General features: G+C 56.0%; 1 protein-coding gene across 4 annotated transcripts in view; it reads left to right on the top strand.

The window, feature by feature from the left end:
* celf2 (cugbp, Elav-like family member 2) overlaps positions 1-11,920 on the top strand; it is a 107,281-nt gene that overhangs the window by 79,837 nt on the left and 15,524 nt on the right. For 3 of the 4 annotated variants that reach the window (XM_019897593.1, XM_019897589.1, XM_019897592.1), the window contains exons 4-7: positions 1,281-1,477; positions 5,068-5,150; positions 8,671-8,719; positions 11,103-11,237. In XM_019897593.1, the coding sequence (XP_019753152.1) occupies positions 1,281-1,477; positions 5,068-5,150; positions 8,671-8,719; positions 11,103-11,237 (464 nt within the window). The remainder of the gene's footprint in view (positions 1-1,280; positions 1,478-5,067; positions 5,151-8,670; positions 8,720-11,102; positions 11,238-11,920) is intronic. The other variant, XM_019897590.1, reaches the window with a different exon arrangement.

The raw sequence follows: 11,920 nt of genomic DNA, 5'->3' as shown, positions 1-11,920 counted from the left end.
TGTTCTTTGTGTCGGGGCGGACGGCGAGCGGCGGCGCCGAGCCGTGACGCTGCGGCCGCCACAATGAGGGATTGTCCAGACGCGCGCGCACGCTCGCTACGCTACGGGATCGCGCCGCGGTCCGAACCCCACCGACCGGCGCCGTCTCGTTCCGCGCTGGCCCCCGGCCGACATGTCCTTCGGGTCGCTGAAGGAATTTGGCGTTTCTGCCGAGCGACTGGGCTCGTTCTGCAAGCGATGGATGACGCGAGGCCAAAGGTCGGAATGAATGCGCTTTTCCCCTTTTCTCCGCCAAAGTTGGCTGAGCGCCCGCGACGCCGCCGGTCGTCCTTTCCATTCGTACTTGTCTCAATGGAGAGTCGTTGAAGCTCGCTCGTCGTCAAGCCGCCACCTGCGATGAGCCTCGCGGTCGCTGCGTGTGCGGCGTTCATATTTTTGTCATCCTCGACTTTTCACATGTGGCTGCGGCGTCTTCAAGGAGCACGTTTGGGCTCATTTCTGGACGCCGGTCGACGGTGTTTTCCATTCGATGTTAGCGTCAAGCTAGCCCGACGACATGTTGCCGCCTGGTTGAAAAGTTTGCCATTGCAGATACGATGTGGAATTCTTGTTTGGGCCCAACAGTCAACCAAATGCAAACTGCTGACGTTTTGCGTCAACGCGAGCAGATGCGGTCCTGTCTCGCGTGAATTGAAAGCGGCTGCCCCCACCAGCCAAGACCCGCCTAGCCACTCAAAAAAAATGGATGATTGCATCCAATCCCTTTCAGCTGAAACCTTTTTTTTTTTTTTTTCTGGAGGAAAGCGTCAGTCCAATAGTTTGGCTTCTTGGTTTTTCGGAAAAGTGTGACTAATAATGATATTTGTTCTTGCTTTGGCTCCATCTGAAGAGCCTGGCAGAGTCCGTATGTATCGTGTGCTATTTTTTTGGGGTTTTTTTTTTCAACAGCCAAGACATCTGTCAGCCATCTGCGTGCGCATGTGTTGGATGAGTTTTGTGCAAAAGAACAAGACGGCAGCAGCAAAATTCAGGCTCGAAAATCACATCTTTGAACTCTTTTGCTCCGGTCCAAAGACGCAATTTGGACTTCGTCACTCGTTCATTTTCGATGGTATGACCGACCACGTTTGCGTTTGGGGGCGAGTCAAATGTTGTCAATCTCTTTTTTTCGTCCGGTCAATTGCGATTGTTTCCCAGTGGCCGCAGCGAGCGCCGCCGCGTCTGCCGGATCCCGACGGCGGCGCCGTTAACCCGCTTCGGCGCCCTCTCTTTGTGGGCAGTAACGGCACGGCCGGCAAGATGAACGGCGCGCTGGAGCATTCGGAGCAGCCCGACCCGGACGCCATCAAGATGTTCGTGGGCCAGATTCCGCGCTCGTGGTCGGAGAAGGAACTCAAGGAGCTGTTTGAGCCCTTCGGCGCCGTCTACCAGATCAACATCTTGCGGGATCGCAGCCAGAACCCGCCGCAGAGTAAAGGTACCGCCCGCGCCCATCGCGACCCCCCCACCCCCTATGCTTGACCTTCATCCCGTTTGTAGCGCGGCCCGTCGAGGCGCCGAGTCGGGGCCCCGACGAGTGGGACCGGCCCGCATCGTCGCATCCGTTGCTTTCCAAATTGACACGAAACAAGAGAAGCTTGCTGGCAAATGACCAATCAGACCCCCGATGAGCAATAGCCACGGAATTAATCATGCGCTTCCCGTCTATTACCACTTAAATGGGACATTTTCCACTCGATTTCTTTCCGGCTGAGCCATTGAGGTCTTTTCAAAGCGTCGTCTCATCCGCGCATGTTCCGACGCGGCGTCGGTCATTGTGTGCCTGTGCCCTGGCCTTGAGAGGACTCCCGCGCCGGCCCCCGACTGAGCCCCACCAACACCATCGCCACCGCCGCCTCCGATGACCGCTCGTCCTTGTCAACGCCATTGAAATGAGATGTTTTGCGGCCTGTCATTTCTGAGTGTTGCCATCCGTGTGTGTGTGTGTGTGTGTTTTTTTTTTCCTTTCTGTCCTCCGCCTTCAAGCGGAGGAAACGTCGGGTTAGATGGAGGCTTTTATTGGATTCGTTAGCCGCCCGGGCCCCGCAGAGCCCGTCGCTTCTGTGGCCCCGTCGGCACCCGCTCACCTCCACCGAGCTGTACGGTAAACTCGCCGATGTCGGCGAGGTCCCCGTCTCGCCGTGTTTACTTTGTCCTGAAAGGGATCTCGGCGATTCGGAGGAGGAGGAGGAGGGGGAGCGAGGTCGCCGCGACGCTGCCCTCCACTTGCGCTTTGTGTCAGTAAACATTCGGCGGAGACGGGAAGTCACGGAGTTCAGCGGCGGCTCCTCATTACCGGAGACTTGCGATACGGCCCGTCTAGTTAACCCTCCCGCTCCTTTCTGCGTTTCCTTCCCATTTAGTCCACACGCGAGCTGATCTGACACAGGCCACAGTCGAATCAAAATCAATCCTCTGCTGTATACCTTTTCCGAGACACGTTGTTAGTTAGTCAGTTTTTTTGTGTTTTTTTTTTTTTTTTGTTGGCGGGTTTCACCTTGTTCTTGTCACATTCGTCTGTGGCGGCCCATTTAGGCAGCAAATGTTCTCTGCTTCCATGAAGTGATTCGTGATCAATACAAGCCCCGGTCCGAGCACTTTCCCCTAATTCGCGGTTCTGCTAGCGGTGCCGCGCCTTTGAACCCGACGGGCAAAGCGTCGGGCCGCGCTCGTCGCACTGCGCCACGCAACCGTTAGGCCTGCGTCGTAGCCTCCTTCTCAAGCACACCCCAAAAGAGTGGCTGCCTGTGTGTGAGACGCTCGATTGGAGTGCAAGCGCGCATGTGTGCGTGTCCGTGTGTGCGCGCACGCCTGAAAGTGGAAACGAGAGGATGTGTGTGCGTGCGCGCATGTGTTTGTGCTGACTGTGGTGGTCCGGGGAATTGCGTGGCCCCACTGTTAGTTTAATGCGTTTGGAGTTAATAACCAGATGAGGCGTCGGGCGAGTGAGAAATGGAGTCATTGTGTCTTTTTTTGTGTTTTTTTTTTTTTTTTTTTTTGCATGTGGAAAGAGAAAGATTCGGATGGTGGGGGGGATGGAGAGCGAGCCAGACAAGGAGAGCCAGAGGGGTAAACACAAAGCGGCCGGCTCACTCAAACGCGAGCCTGCGTACTCGTGTGTGTGCGTGCGTGGATTGGCGGAGGCACACGTTGTGTCATTTATCTTAATGATGGCGCCTGCCCACATGCGGCGCACAACAAGCTTAATGTCTTCATTAGCGCGCGCGCACACCCCGGCCCGTTAAGGGGCCCGCCGAGCCCCCTTGCGGAAATGGGCGCCGATAATCCGCAAAAGTGCGAGCGGCCTCTTAAAAAGCGGCGGCGCCTTGACTCGGAGCCGCTTTGGGGCCCCCGCGATCAAACCTGATCGGCAGCCGGCTGGCGTCGACCCGCCGTTAGCCGGCCGATACCGACGCCCAACGCCCATTTGGGATCGCGCTTTCAATCCCTCGCCCGGTGCCGTCATCCCGCGCGGACTGCGGCGCGCATACGCTTTGGCTTGTGCGGATCCGCGCCGTCGCTCCGGCTTCTTGTTTCCATGTGAACGCCCCGAGCGTCGTTCCATTCGGGCCCTTGAAAATCTCCCGGCGGCGGATGTCGCCCGGCTCGCCTGCATCGGCCAGATGGGCCAATTATCGGCTTTAATGGGCTCGGTTGAGGCGGACGCGCGGCGGCCGTCGCCGTCATTGTTTCCCAAAGCGGAGTGGCCAATGATGTGGCTTTAGCTCGGCGCTAGCTCCCTTTCAGCCCGCGCCCAATTACGGAACGGCCGTAGGCGGAATCCGACGCGTGTCGCTTCGCATGCCGCGGCGCCGGCGTGTGTTGCTGAGTCCGGTTTGCCAGGGAGCGCGGGGTTCGCGTTCGCTACCGTGTCGATTGCCACACCAGGTGGAGAAAAATGAGACGTTTGTTTCTGCATTCTTGAATCGACGATTCTGAAAATCTTCCGTAGCCGCAGCACGAATTGAGAGAGCCTGCCAGAGAATCCCAGCTCTGGTTTGCAAGACCGGCAGGCTCCGCCCTGGACTGGTCACCCGTCAATCGTCGGTCACTTTTTGAGAGCATTCGCGCTGTTGTCGCGCTTTAGCTTCCAAATGCTAATCCGTGGCCATTCATTGCTATCATGGGGCTCACGTGCATCGCGCCGGAAGCCCTTTCGAATATTTTCAGCATCTCTTGGAGCTAAAAAAGAAATGAATAAAACGCAAGTTGGCTTTCGGCGCGGCGCAAATGTCCGTCCTGAGCAGAGGAGAAAGCCCCCAAGGGAGACGCGGGTTAGCGTTAGCCTTGAGACGCAAGTCAAAGGCAAAAAGGGTTCCTGCGGCGGCCGCTCTCTCAACGTGAGCACGGTGCCTCGGTTGAGGCCGGGCGATTTGCTTTCAGTCAGCTGTCGATGTTGGACGCAGCTTCAAACGAGCCGGCCCGTCGTTCACTCCCAAACGTTAGCGCGGCCCCGCGTCGGGCGTCTCAAAGCGCGTCGACTTGCATCCGCGCCGCGTGACTGCTGACCTACATGGAATAAATAGCGCGCCCGAGACTCACGCGGCTGTCGGCGCCGCTCGCTTCTCTCATCTGAACCCTCGCGTGCGCTTCCTTTCTCGTGCGCTCGTCGGATGTCGGGCGCCGAGAATATCCTCCTCGTGCTTGCGCCCCGTCCACCGATGATGTTTTCAAAACGTTTCAGCGGCTCCGTCGCCGGCTCCGTCACGCTTCGCTCTGCGAGCGTCGTCCAATCTTCGAACGATGTGACGTGCGAACGAAGAAACGGGCGCGCAAGCGCCAAGAAAAGAAGTCGGCCGACTCGGCCCGAAAGCAAAGTGGCCTTTGGGTGTCTTCTCACGTGTCTCGGGGAGCGCCGAACGGGGCTCGCAAGAGGTCCTGTGGCATGAAAAGGCCATCCGGACGTGGCCCGCTCCCTTTTCGGACTCGATGCGGGCCGAGCCGCAGCTCCCGAGTCGGGCCGCCGGTGAGAAAGCCGACGCCTCCTGCCCATCTAATGGCGCGTGCGTGCGTGCGTGTGTGTTGCAGGCTGCTGCTTTGTGACCTTTTACACGCGGAAAGCCGCCCTGGAAGCTCAGAATGCGCTGCACAACATCAAGACCTTAACAGGGGTGAGTGTACCGCCACTCGTCTTGTTGTCATCTCACGCCTCCGCCAGTGTTCGGAGTTGGGGCTCGGGGGTGTTGATATGCACCTCCAACCATTGACGAGCATCGGTACTCCATGATAACTTTTTTTTTCCAGTGTTTTCCTCGAAATGAACCTTTTTTTTCCCGCTTCTTATCGAATTTTTTCCGTTCCTAAAAAAAAAAAAAAAAACACGGGCGCTTGATCCTGTTGTGTAAATGTGGCCTGACCCCCCCCCTGCCACCCCTTCCCAGATCGTGTCACGCTGTTTTTGCTTTGCATTATGGCCGTCCAAATCGGGCCGAAGGCGGGACCCGCCGCCAATCACGCCAGCGCCAGAAGGCGGCCGTGTGCGAATCGCCGTCGGAATAAGTACCTTCCATTCGGGCCCGTCCTCCGCTTATCTCCCCCCCCGCCCCTGCGGAGCCGTGCGAAAGCCCCGGGGGCCGCGCGCGCGCACCCCGATGCACTTTGGGGATTACGGCCACATGAAATGGATGCCGCTTCTTGGCCATCCCTGCGGCCGGCCCTCCTTTGGCCTTTTCACTTCAGGTAGCGGCCAATCATCCGGACGGGGGAGGGGGGGCGTTTGCGGACCGCCAGCTAGATCCCTTCACATGCCTACTTTTCTATTTTTTGTGTTTTTCGTTTTTTTTTCCCCCCCCCCGACTGCTTTTCTGCAATTTTACCCTCGAACGACATCAGCTTTGCTTTTTTTTTTTTTTTTTTTTTTTTTGCAACGAGGACAGACACAGTGGACGGGGAGGGCGAGGGGGGGGGGCAATCGGTTGGCACTGAAAATGGAGGGCTGCAAAAAGACTGTGTGTCTTCATTGGAAGAGAATTGACTTGAATCCAGCTGATCCGCGACACATTTTCGGAGCTCTTCGTCTTCGACTTTTACGATGACAGGACGAAGGCGGTCGACGAGTGAGCTTTTTAGTGAGCTCGCCACTTGCTTCATTTTTGTATTTTGCGTGTGAGCGAGGAGGTCCGGGTCCACGTTGTGAGCGGGGAGTCGGCAGCGACGGTGCTCGCGGGCTTTTGAAATGTATTTCTTTCTTGACGTGGTCTTTCCCGCACGTCGCCGTCGACGCACAAAAGGCCAAGTAAAAGGTGAGGCGAGGAGCGGCTCAAAGTGGACGCCCACGCCGCAAATTAACGGCTCGGACGGAGGGAAAGTGCAGACGGCGGCCGAGGGCAAAGCAATCAATGCGCCTCGCTCGAAAAGAACCGCCGCTATGACAGTACTTCGAGCCCCCGCCGATATCACAGTACTTCGAAATGGTCCCCCCCCCTTCCCGCCCCCCCTCCCCCGCGCCGAGAATTCTGCGTTTTCACCGCCAACGGGGACGTGTACAACTCGTTCTTTAGGAAGGAGACGGGCGAGTCCCCAACAATCGTCAGTCGCGGCGCCGATCGCGGCGAGGTGGGAAAATGCACTCGCCCGCTAATCAGCGCTCGACAACAAAGCCGTTTGATGTCAGCTCATGTTCAACGGCCATGAATCTCGGGGTGGGCCTCCCTTTTGGAGGGACATCCCATTGACCTTGCCGTTTGCGTTCCCATGTCTTGAAATTGTCAAACGGGATGTGAAAAAGACTTGAAGACGCCACGCCGCTCGTGTCGAAGTTTCCCGGCATGTCGAACGAGCGCTTTGGTTGCTTTTGCCATTTCAAAGGCGCGTTGCGTCTTCGCGGCGGCTCGGTCGATGCCGTCGTTTCGGGGCGATCCATCCCCGGGCAGCTCGTCTCCGTCTTCTGTGCGACGAGCTCGTCGGGAGATTTTTCGGCAAATGGAACGCTTTGGTTTGCGCGCGACAGATGTCCTCACGGCGGCGGGCGCCCCCGCCCCCGAAGGGATGAAGGGAAGGACGGCGGGGAACGGAGGACGCGTCCTTGCTCCCGCAGCACTTTGGCTTTGCCTTCTTTCGATGAAAGGCCTTTGATCGGCTTCCTCTCAAGGATGTTTGGAGGCCGCCGGAATGCAGGCGGACGCGCGGCGAGCGGGGTGTCGGCGTCTCAGCAAGCGACTGGCACATTTTCTTTCGGTCTTTTTTTTTTTTGGTTGTTGTTGCAAAAGAACTAGATAAGGTGTGCGGGAGCTGCAGCTTGACATATTGTAAGCACGGTGGACCCAAGTCATGTTTTTGTCCACCTCCACTGCGGCGCAGTGCCACAGCGGCCACCTGCGGCGTTTCCGGCGCCGATGTTGAAGGTTGTCGGGTCGCGTTTGTTGCCCCAGGACGCGCGAGGCGGCAGAAAAGCCGACAGCGTCGCCGGCTCATCAAATTTTCATTCTCCCGTCGGCTGTTACGTAACGCGGAGAACAGGGGGCGGCCGTTCCACGCGTGCCCGTCTGCGCGTGGCATTCCCACGCACGAGTCGTTAGCAAAATCAGTTTGATTCGCGGCGCTAATTGCTGAAGTGGAAGCCAAACGGGAGCGACCCTAAGCAACCCCCACCTACCAACAGCCCCCCCCCCCACCCCGTGTGTATGTGCGGCTTTGTTCCGAGTTAGCAGAAGAAATATTGCAGCACTTTTCAAATCAAGCGATTGATTCCCATGCGCAAAACGTGCAAACAAATCTTTAGCAGCCAAGCTTTGCTGCTTGAGGTCCACGTTACAGGATGAGGGAAGGGAAATTGGGATCATTTGGGGCGAGATTTGATCGAATGATCAGTCTGTCTGGAATGATTTTGGTTGTTTTTTTTAATCTTGGGTGACAATGTCGTAGATTGTGCCTTTTTGCATCCCCCAAAATGTATTTCTCCAGGTCAGAACTCAGTGATGTTCAAGTTGTATTTTCAGAAAAAAAAAAAAAAATCGGTATTATTTTCAAGAAGAGATTGACGTCATCATTTCTGCCGTGAATCTATTGGCCGAGGGTTTGTGTCTCGTCAGGGTGGGGCTCCAAGAGCGGATCTGATCTTGAAGAGAACTGCAATGGCTGCGCTGCATGCTTCTCATTAGCCTGCCCCCCTAAGGCACACTTGGGAACTGCCGGACGGGGAAGATGAAGAAGAGGCACACTTGCTGTGTGAAGATGTGGGCCAGTGTGTGTGTGTGTGTGTGTGCGGGATAGAATTGGATGATCAAAGTCTTGTACAGCAGTATGACTGAGCCTAAGGGCGGGCGCACGCACACGCTCACACGCGCGCCCGGATGGCGTTTGAGTGTGATTGATTCGGCAGTAGATTCGGAGAATCCCTGTCATCCGTCTCTCCGCAGATCAAACGGCAAACATAATCCTCCATAAAGGAAGCAGACGCAGCGAGAATAAGAAAAGAAAAGGGGTGGGTGGAGGGTCCCTTTTGACCCCCTCCCCACCCCTTGGGGAATTCTTTTCCGTTCAAAACATCCGGCGTGCTCGGGTCCTCGTCGGGTCACCAAAGCAAATGCGGATTCTTTTCCGGTGCGCGAACTTCAGGCTCGTTGTCCGAGTGTGACCGCTTTGGCCAAATGCATTTTCATTGATCGCTGAATCTTTTTTCTGTTCTTGCAGATGCACCACCCCATCCAGATGAAGCCTGCAGACAGTGAGAAGTCCAACGGTGAGCGGGCGCGCGTACACACGCGCTCCAAAACCAGAAAAGAACAAAACGGAGTCGTGATTTGGACAAGAAAAAAGAACCCAAAAAAGTCATTCCAAAAGTGCAGAAAGAAAACGGAATCTGAGTTGATCTTTTGTGGTTTTGGAAAGGGAAAAAAAATCCGGTCATGAATAGATTTTTTTTTTTTTTGATTGCATGAAAAATGTTTTGTTTTTGAGAAGGATCGTTTTTTCCAGAAAAAAAAAAAACAATTCTATTCATGAGAAAATGACCTTTTAGTTTTGAAAAAAAGCATCATCTCACAAATGACATTTGTCCACAATTTACAACACGGGAGTCGGTTTGAATGAAAGCGGCCCCGTATTCTGAGCTTGGGCCGGCTTGGAATCGAAATCCCCAAATGCGCCGCCATGAAAGAGGAAGTGGCGAGACGCAACGGAATCTGAGTTGATCTTTTGTGGTTTTGGAAAAGAACAAAAATTCGCTAATGAATGGAATTTTTTATTTTTTGATTGCATCAAAGATGTTTTGTTTTTGAGAAGGATCGTTTTTCCAGTCAAAAAAAAAAAAAAAATTCTCTTCATGAGAAAATGACCTTTTGGTTTTGAAACCCCAAAAAAGCGTCATCTCACAAATGACATTTGTCCTCAAGTCACAACACGGGAGTCGGTTTGAATGAAAGCGGCCCCGTATTCTGAGCTTGGGCCGGCTTGGAATCGAAATCCCCAAATGCGCCGCCATGAAAGAGGAAGTGGCGAGACGCAGCGGTCGTGTCCGGCGGATGCCGCTCCTCTTGGCGCTTGCCGTCAACGGGATCCCAGACGGAGCCGGCGACTGACGTTTCGTTGGCGTTTCCGCACCCGTCCCGGCGGGCCAACTCGCCCCCAGAGGGTGCCCTGAAACAAAAACAATAGAGTGACAGCGCAGACGGCGCCGCGACTTCATCAAGCGGGAAAGTTGGCGCGGTGAATTATGGAGCGGTGCGCACTCCACGCGTATCCATCCACTTAACGCTAACGACCTGGAAATAAAGCCGGCGTTAGCGTGATGAATGGCTGCCGCGGGCTCTATTAGGCCGCGCCGCACCGCCGCCCGACATCGCAGCGTCCGCGCGGTTCGCAAAAAAACGAGAGAGAGCGAGCGAGTGCCGTAAAACTGAATGGCGTGAGGGTCCCTAAAGTTGCCGCTCGGATTACAGTGTGCTCGCGATTGGGATTCGCTTACCTTTGTCGATTTTGCACTCGCTCTGAGCTTCGGGTTCGTTGCGAAGGAGGCCTTGTGGATTTCGCTTCCAAGCCAGCCGCCAGCAGAAAGAAATTGAGCGTTTCAGCTGCCTAAACGGGCCGGCGTCAGTCAAGTTTGTCTCGTGAAAGAAGAAAGTACCGCTACTTTTCTGACATCGTCTCCGAGCGACCAAACGGGCTGCCGGAAATGAAGGGCGTTGGGCTATGACAAAAAAAAAACAAAAACATTTTTGAGGAGACCAGCGGAGGGAACTGAGGACAGTTAGCTAGCTGAACGGGCTGCGGTAAGTGAAGACTGCCGTGCGCCCTGCCCCAAGATGCGTCGCGGCCTGCGTCTCGCTTGTCACATGATCTGCTCTGGATTAAATCAATTAGCGGCTGTTGGCAACGGCCCACGCACGCACGGCGTGGCCTAGACGGGTAGGAAATGAGAGTCGGCGTAGCCAAGCGCCACTTATCTCCTTTCTCCTTTTTAAACACACAAACAATCCGCCGAGCCAAATAAACAAGCGCGCTATTGATTTCCCAGAGTGCAGCGGAGCGCTCATGTGCTTCGCCTCGCGCCCGCCGCTGACGCTCGCCTCATTAAGAACGAATTGGGTTAGCGCCGTGCGCGCGCACGGCGCGGACGGAAGAGCGCCACCGCGGTCACCTGTCGTTGGGAAGTCGCAGTGGCCGTCGCGGCGTTGAGGCGACAAACGTTTGCTTCCTTTGCCTCGCTATGAGTGGCGACGGGCGACGCGAGGTGCCGGCTTCCCATCTCATCGTCAATGAGATGCGAACCCCGCAGGTTAGCAAGCAATATTTGCAAGTCGGGATGGATCGGTTTCTCGCGCTGCTCACCGACGATATCTTCCCGCGCCTCTCTCGCCGGACTTCCGACGGGGTCGGGGACGATTCGAGTGCATTGGGCGCGTCGCGTCGCCGTTTTTTTTGTCAAATGAAAATCAGGATGACGTTACCGATGTGTTTTATTTTGGGGGCGGGCTTCTGGCGGCGCGCGCACCAGTCAGCCCGCGGCGTCCGCCGTTCGGGCCGGGAGGCCGGCGCCGGCGCCGTCTCTCCTTTCGAAGTGCGACGGGCAAGCGCAGCTCGCGGCCGGCGTGACCGCCCGCTCCCTCTCTGTCCTCCCAATGCAGCGGTGGAAGACCGGAAGTTGTTCATCGGCATGGTGTCCAAGAAGTGCAACGAGAACGACATCCGGGTCATGTTCTCGGCGTTCGGCCAGATCGAGGAGTGTCGGATCCTGCGGGGCCCCGACGGGCTGAGCAGAGGTGCGTTGCGTCGCCGGGTGGCGGGAGCCGCAACAGCCCCCAGAAAACGGCCACGCCGCACAACCTCCGGAAAGGCGGAGGCCACTCGCCCATTTTGGACCTTCCCCCACTTGACTTGGACCTCGACTTCCGCGCGCACGACTTTTCCGCCCGGATCGGGACTCTGCCTCGACGCATTGACAGACCGTCGGGATTCACACGACTCTTGACGACGTCGTGCCGACCTGAGACAAGCACGTTGGGGTTTTTGGGGAGGGGTTTTTTTTTTCTCTCTCTTCAGTCACTCCATTGGCCGATTTCGGCACACGGCCAAGTACGGTCTTGCGACTTTTTATTTTGAACGCTCAGTTGTTGCTCGTTTCATTTTTCGAGCTGCGAATGAAGCTCTCCGTCATTTGGAGCGCAACAACATTTGATGAGTCCAGTCGATGTTGTGACCGAGCAGGGTTCGTTCGTCATTGACTCGACTCGTACGATTTTGGAGGCTATCATACATTTTTTGGGGTGGGGGGGTTGAGACTTGAGACTGCCATGTGACATCCCCCCGCCACGTCCGGTTCCGGTCCCGTTGGACGTGGACCTTGGAGTGACATCTTGGGGCTGTTGTGGCTGCTGGGAATATTTTGGCTCTCTATAGCATCTTTCCCTCTCTGCCCCGCCCCCTTTCTCCTGACCCCCCCTCC

Source organism: Hippocampus comes, unplaced genomic scaffold, assembly GCF_001891065.2.
Source record: "Hippocampus comes isolate QL1 unplaced genomic scaffold, H_comes_QL1_v1.1 scaffold81, whole genome shotgun sequence".
Taxonomy (NCBI): domain Eukaryota; kingdom Metazoa; phylum Chordata; class Actinopteri; order Syngnathiformes; family Syngnathidae; genus Hippocampus; species Hippocampus comes.
This window is presented reverse-complemented; position numbering and strand designations above follow the sequence as displayed.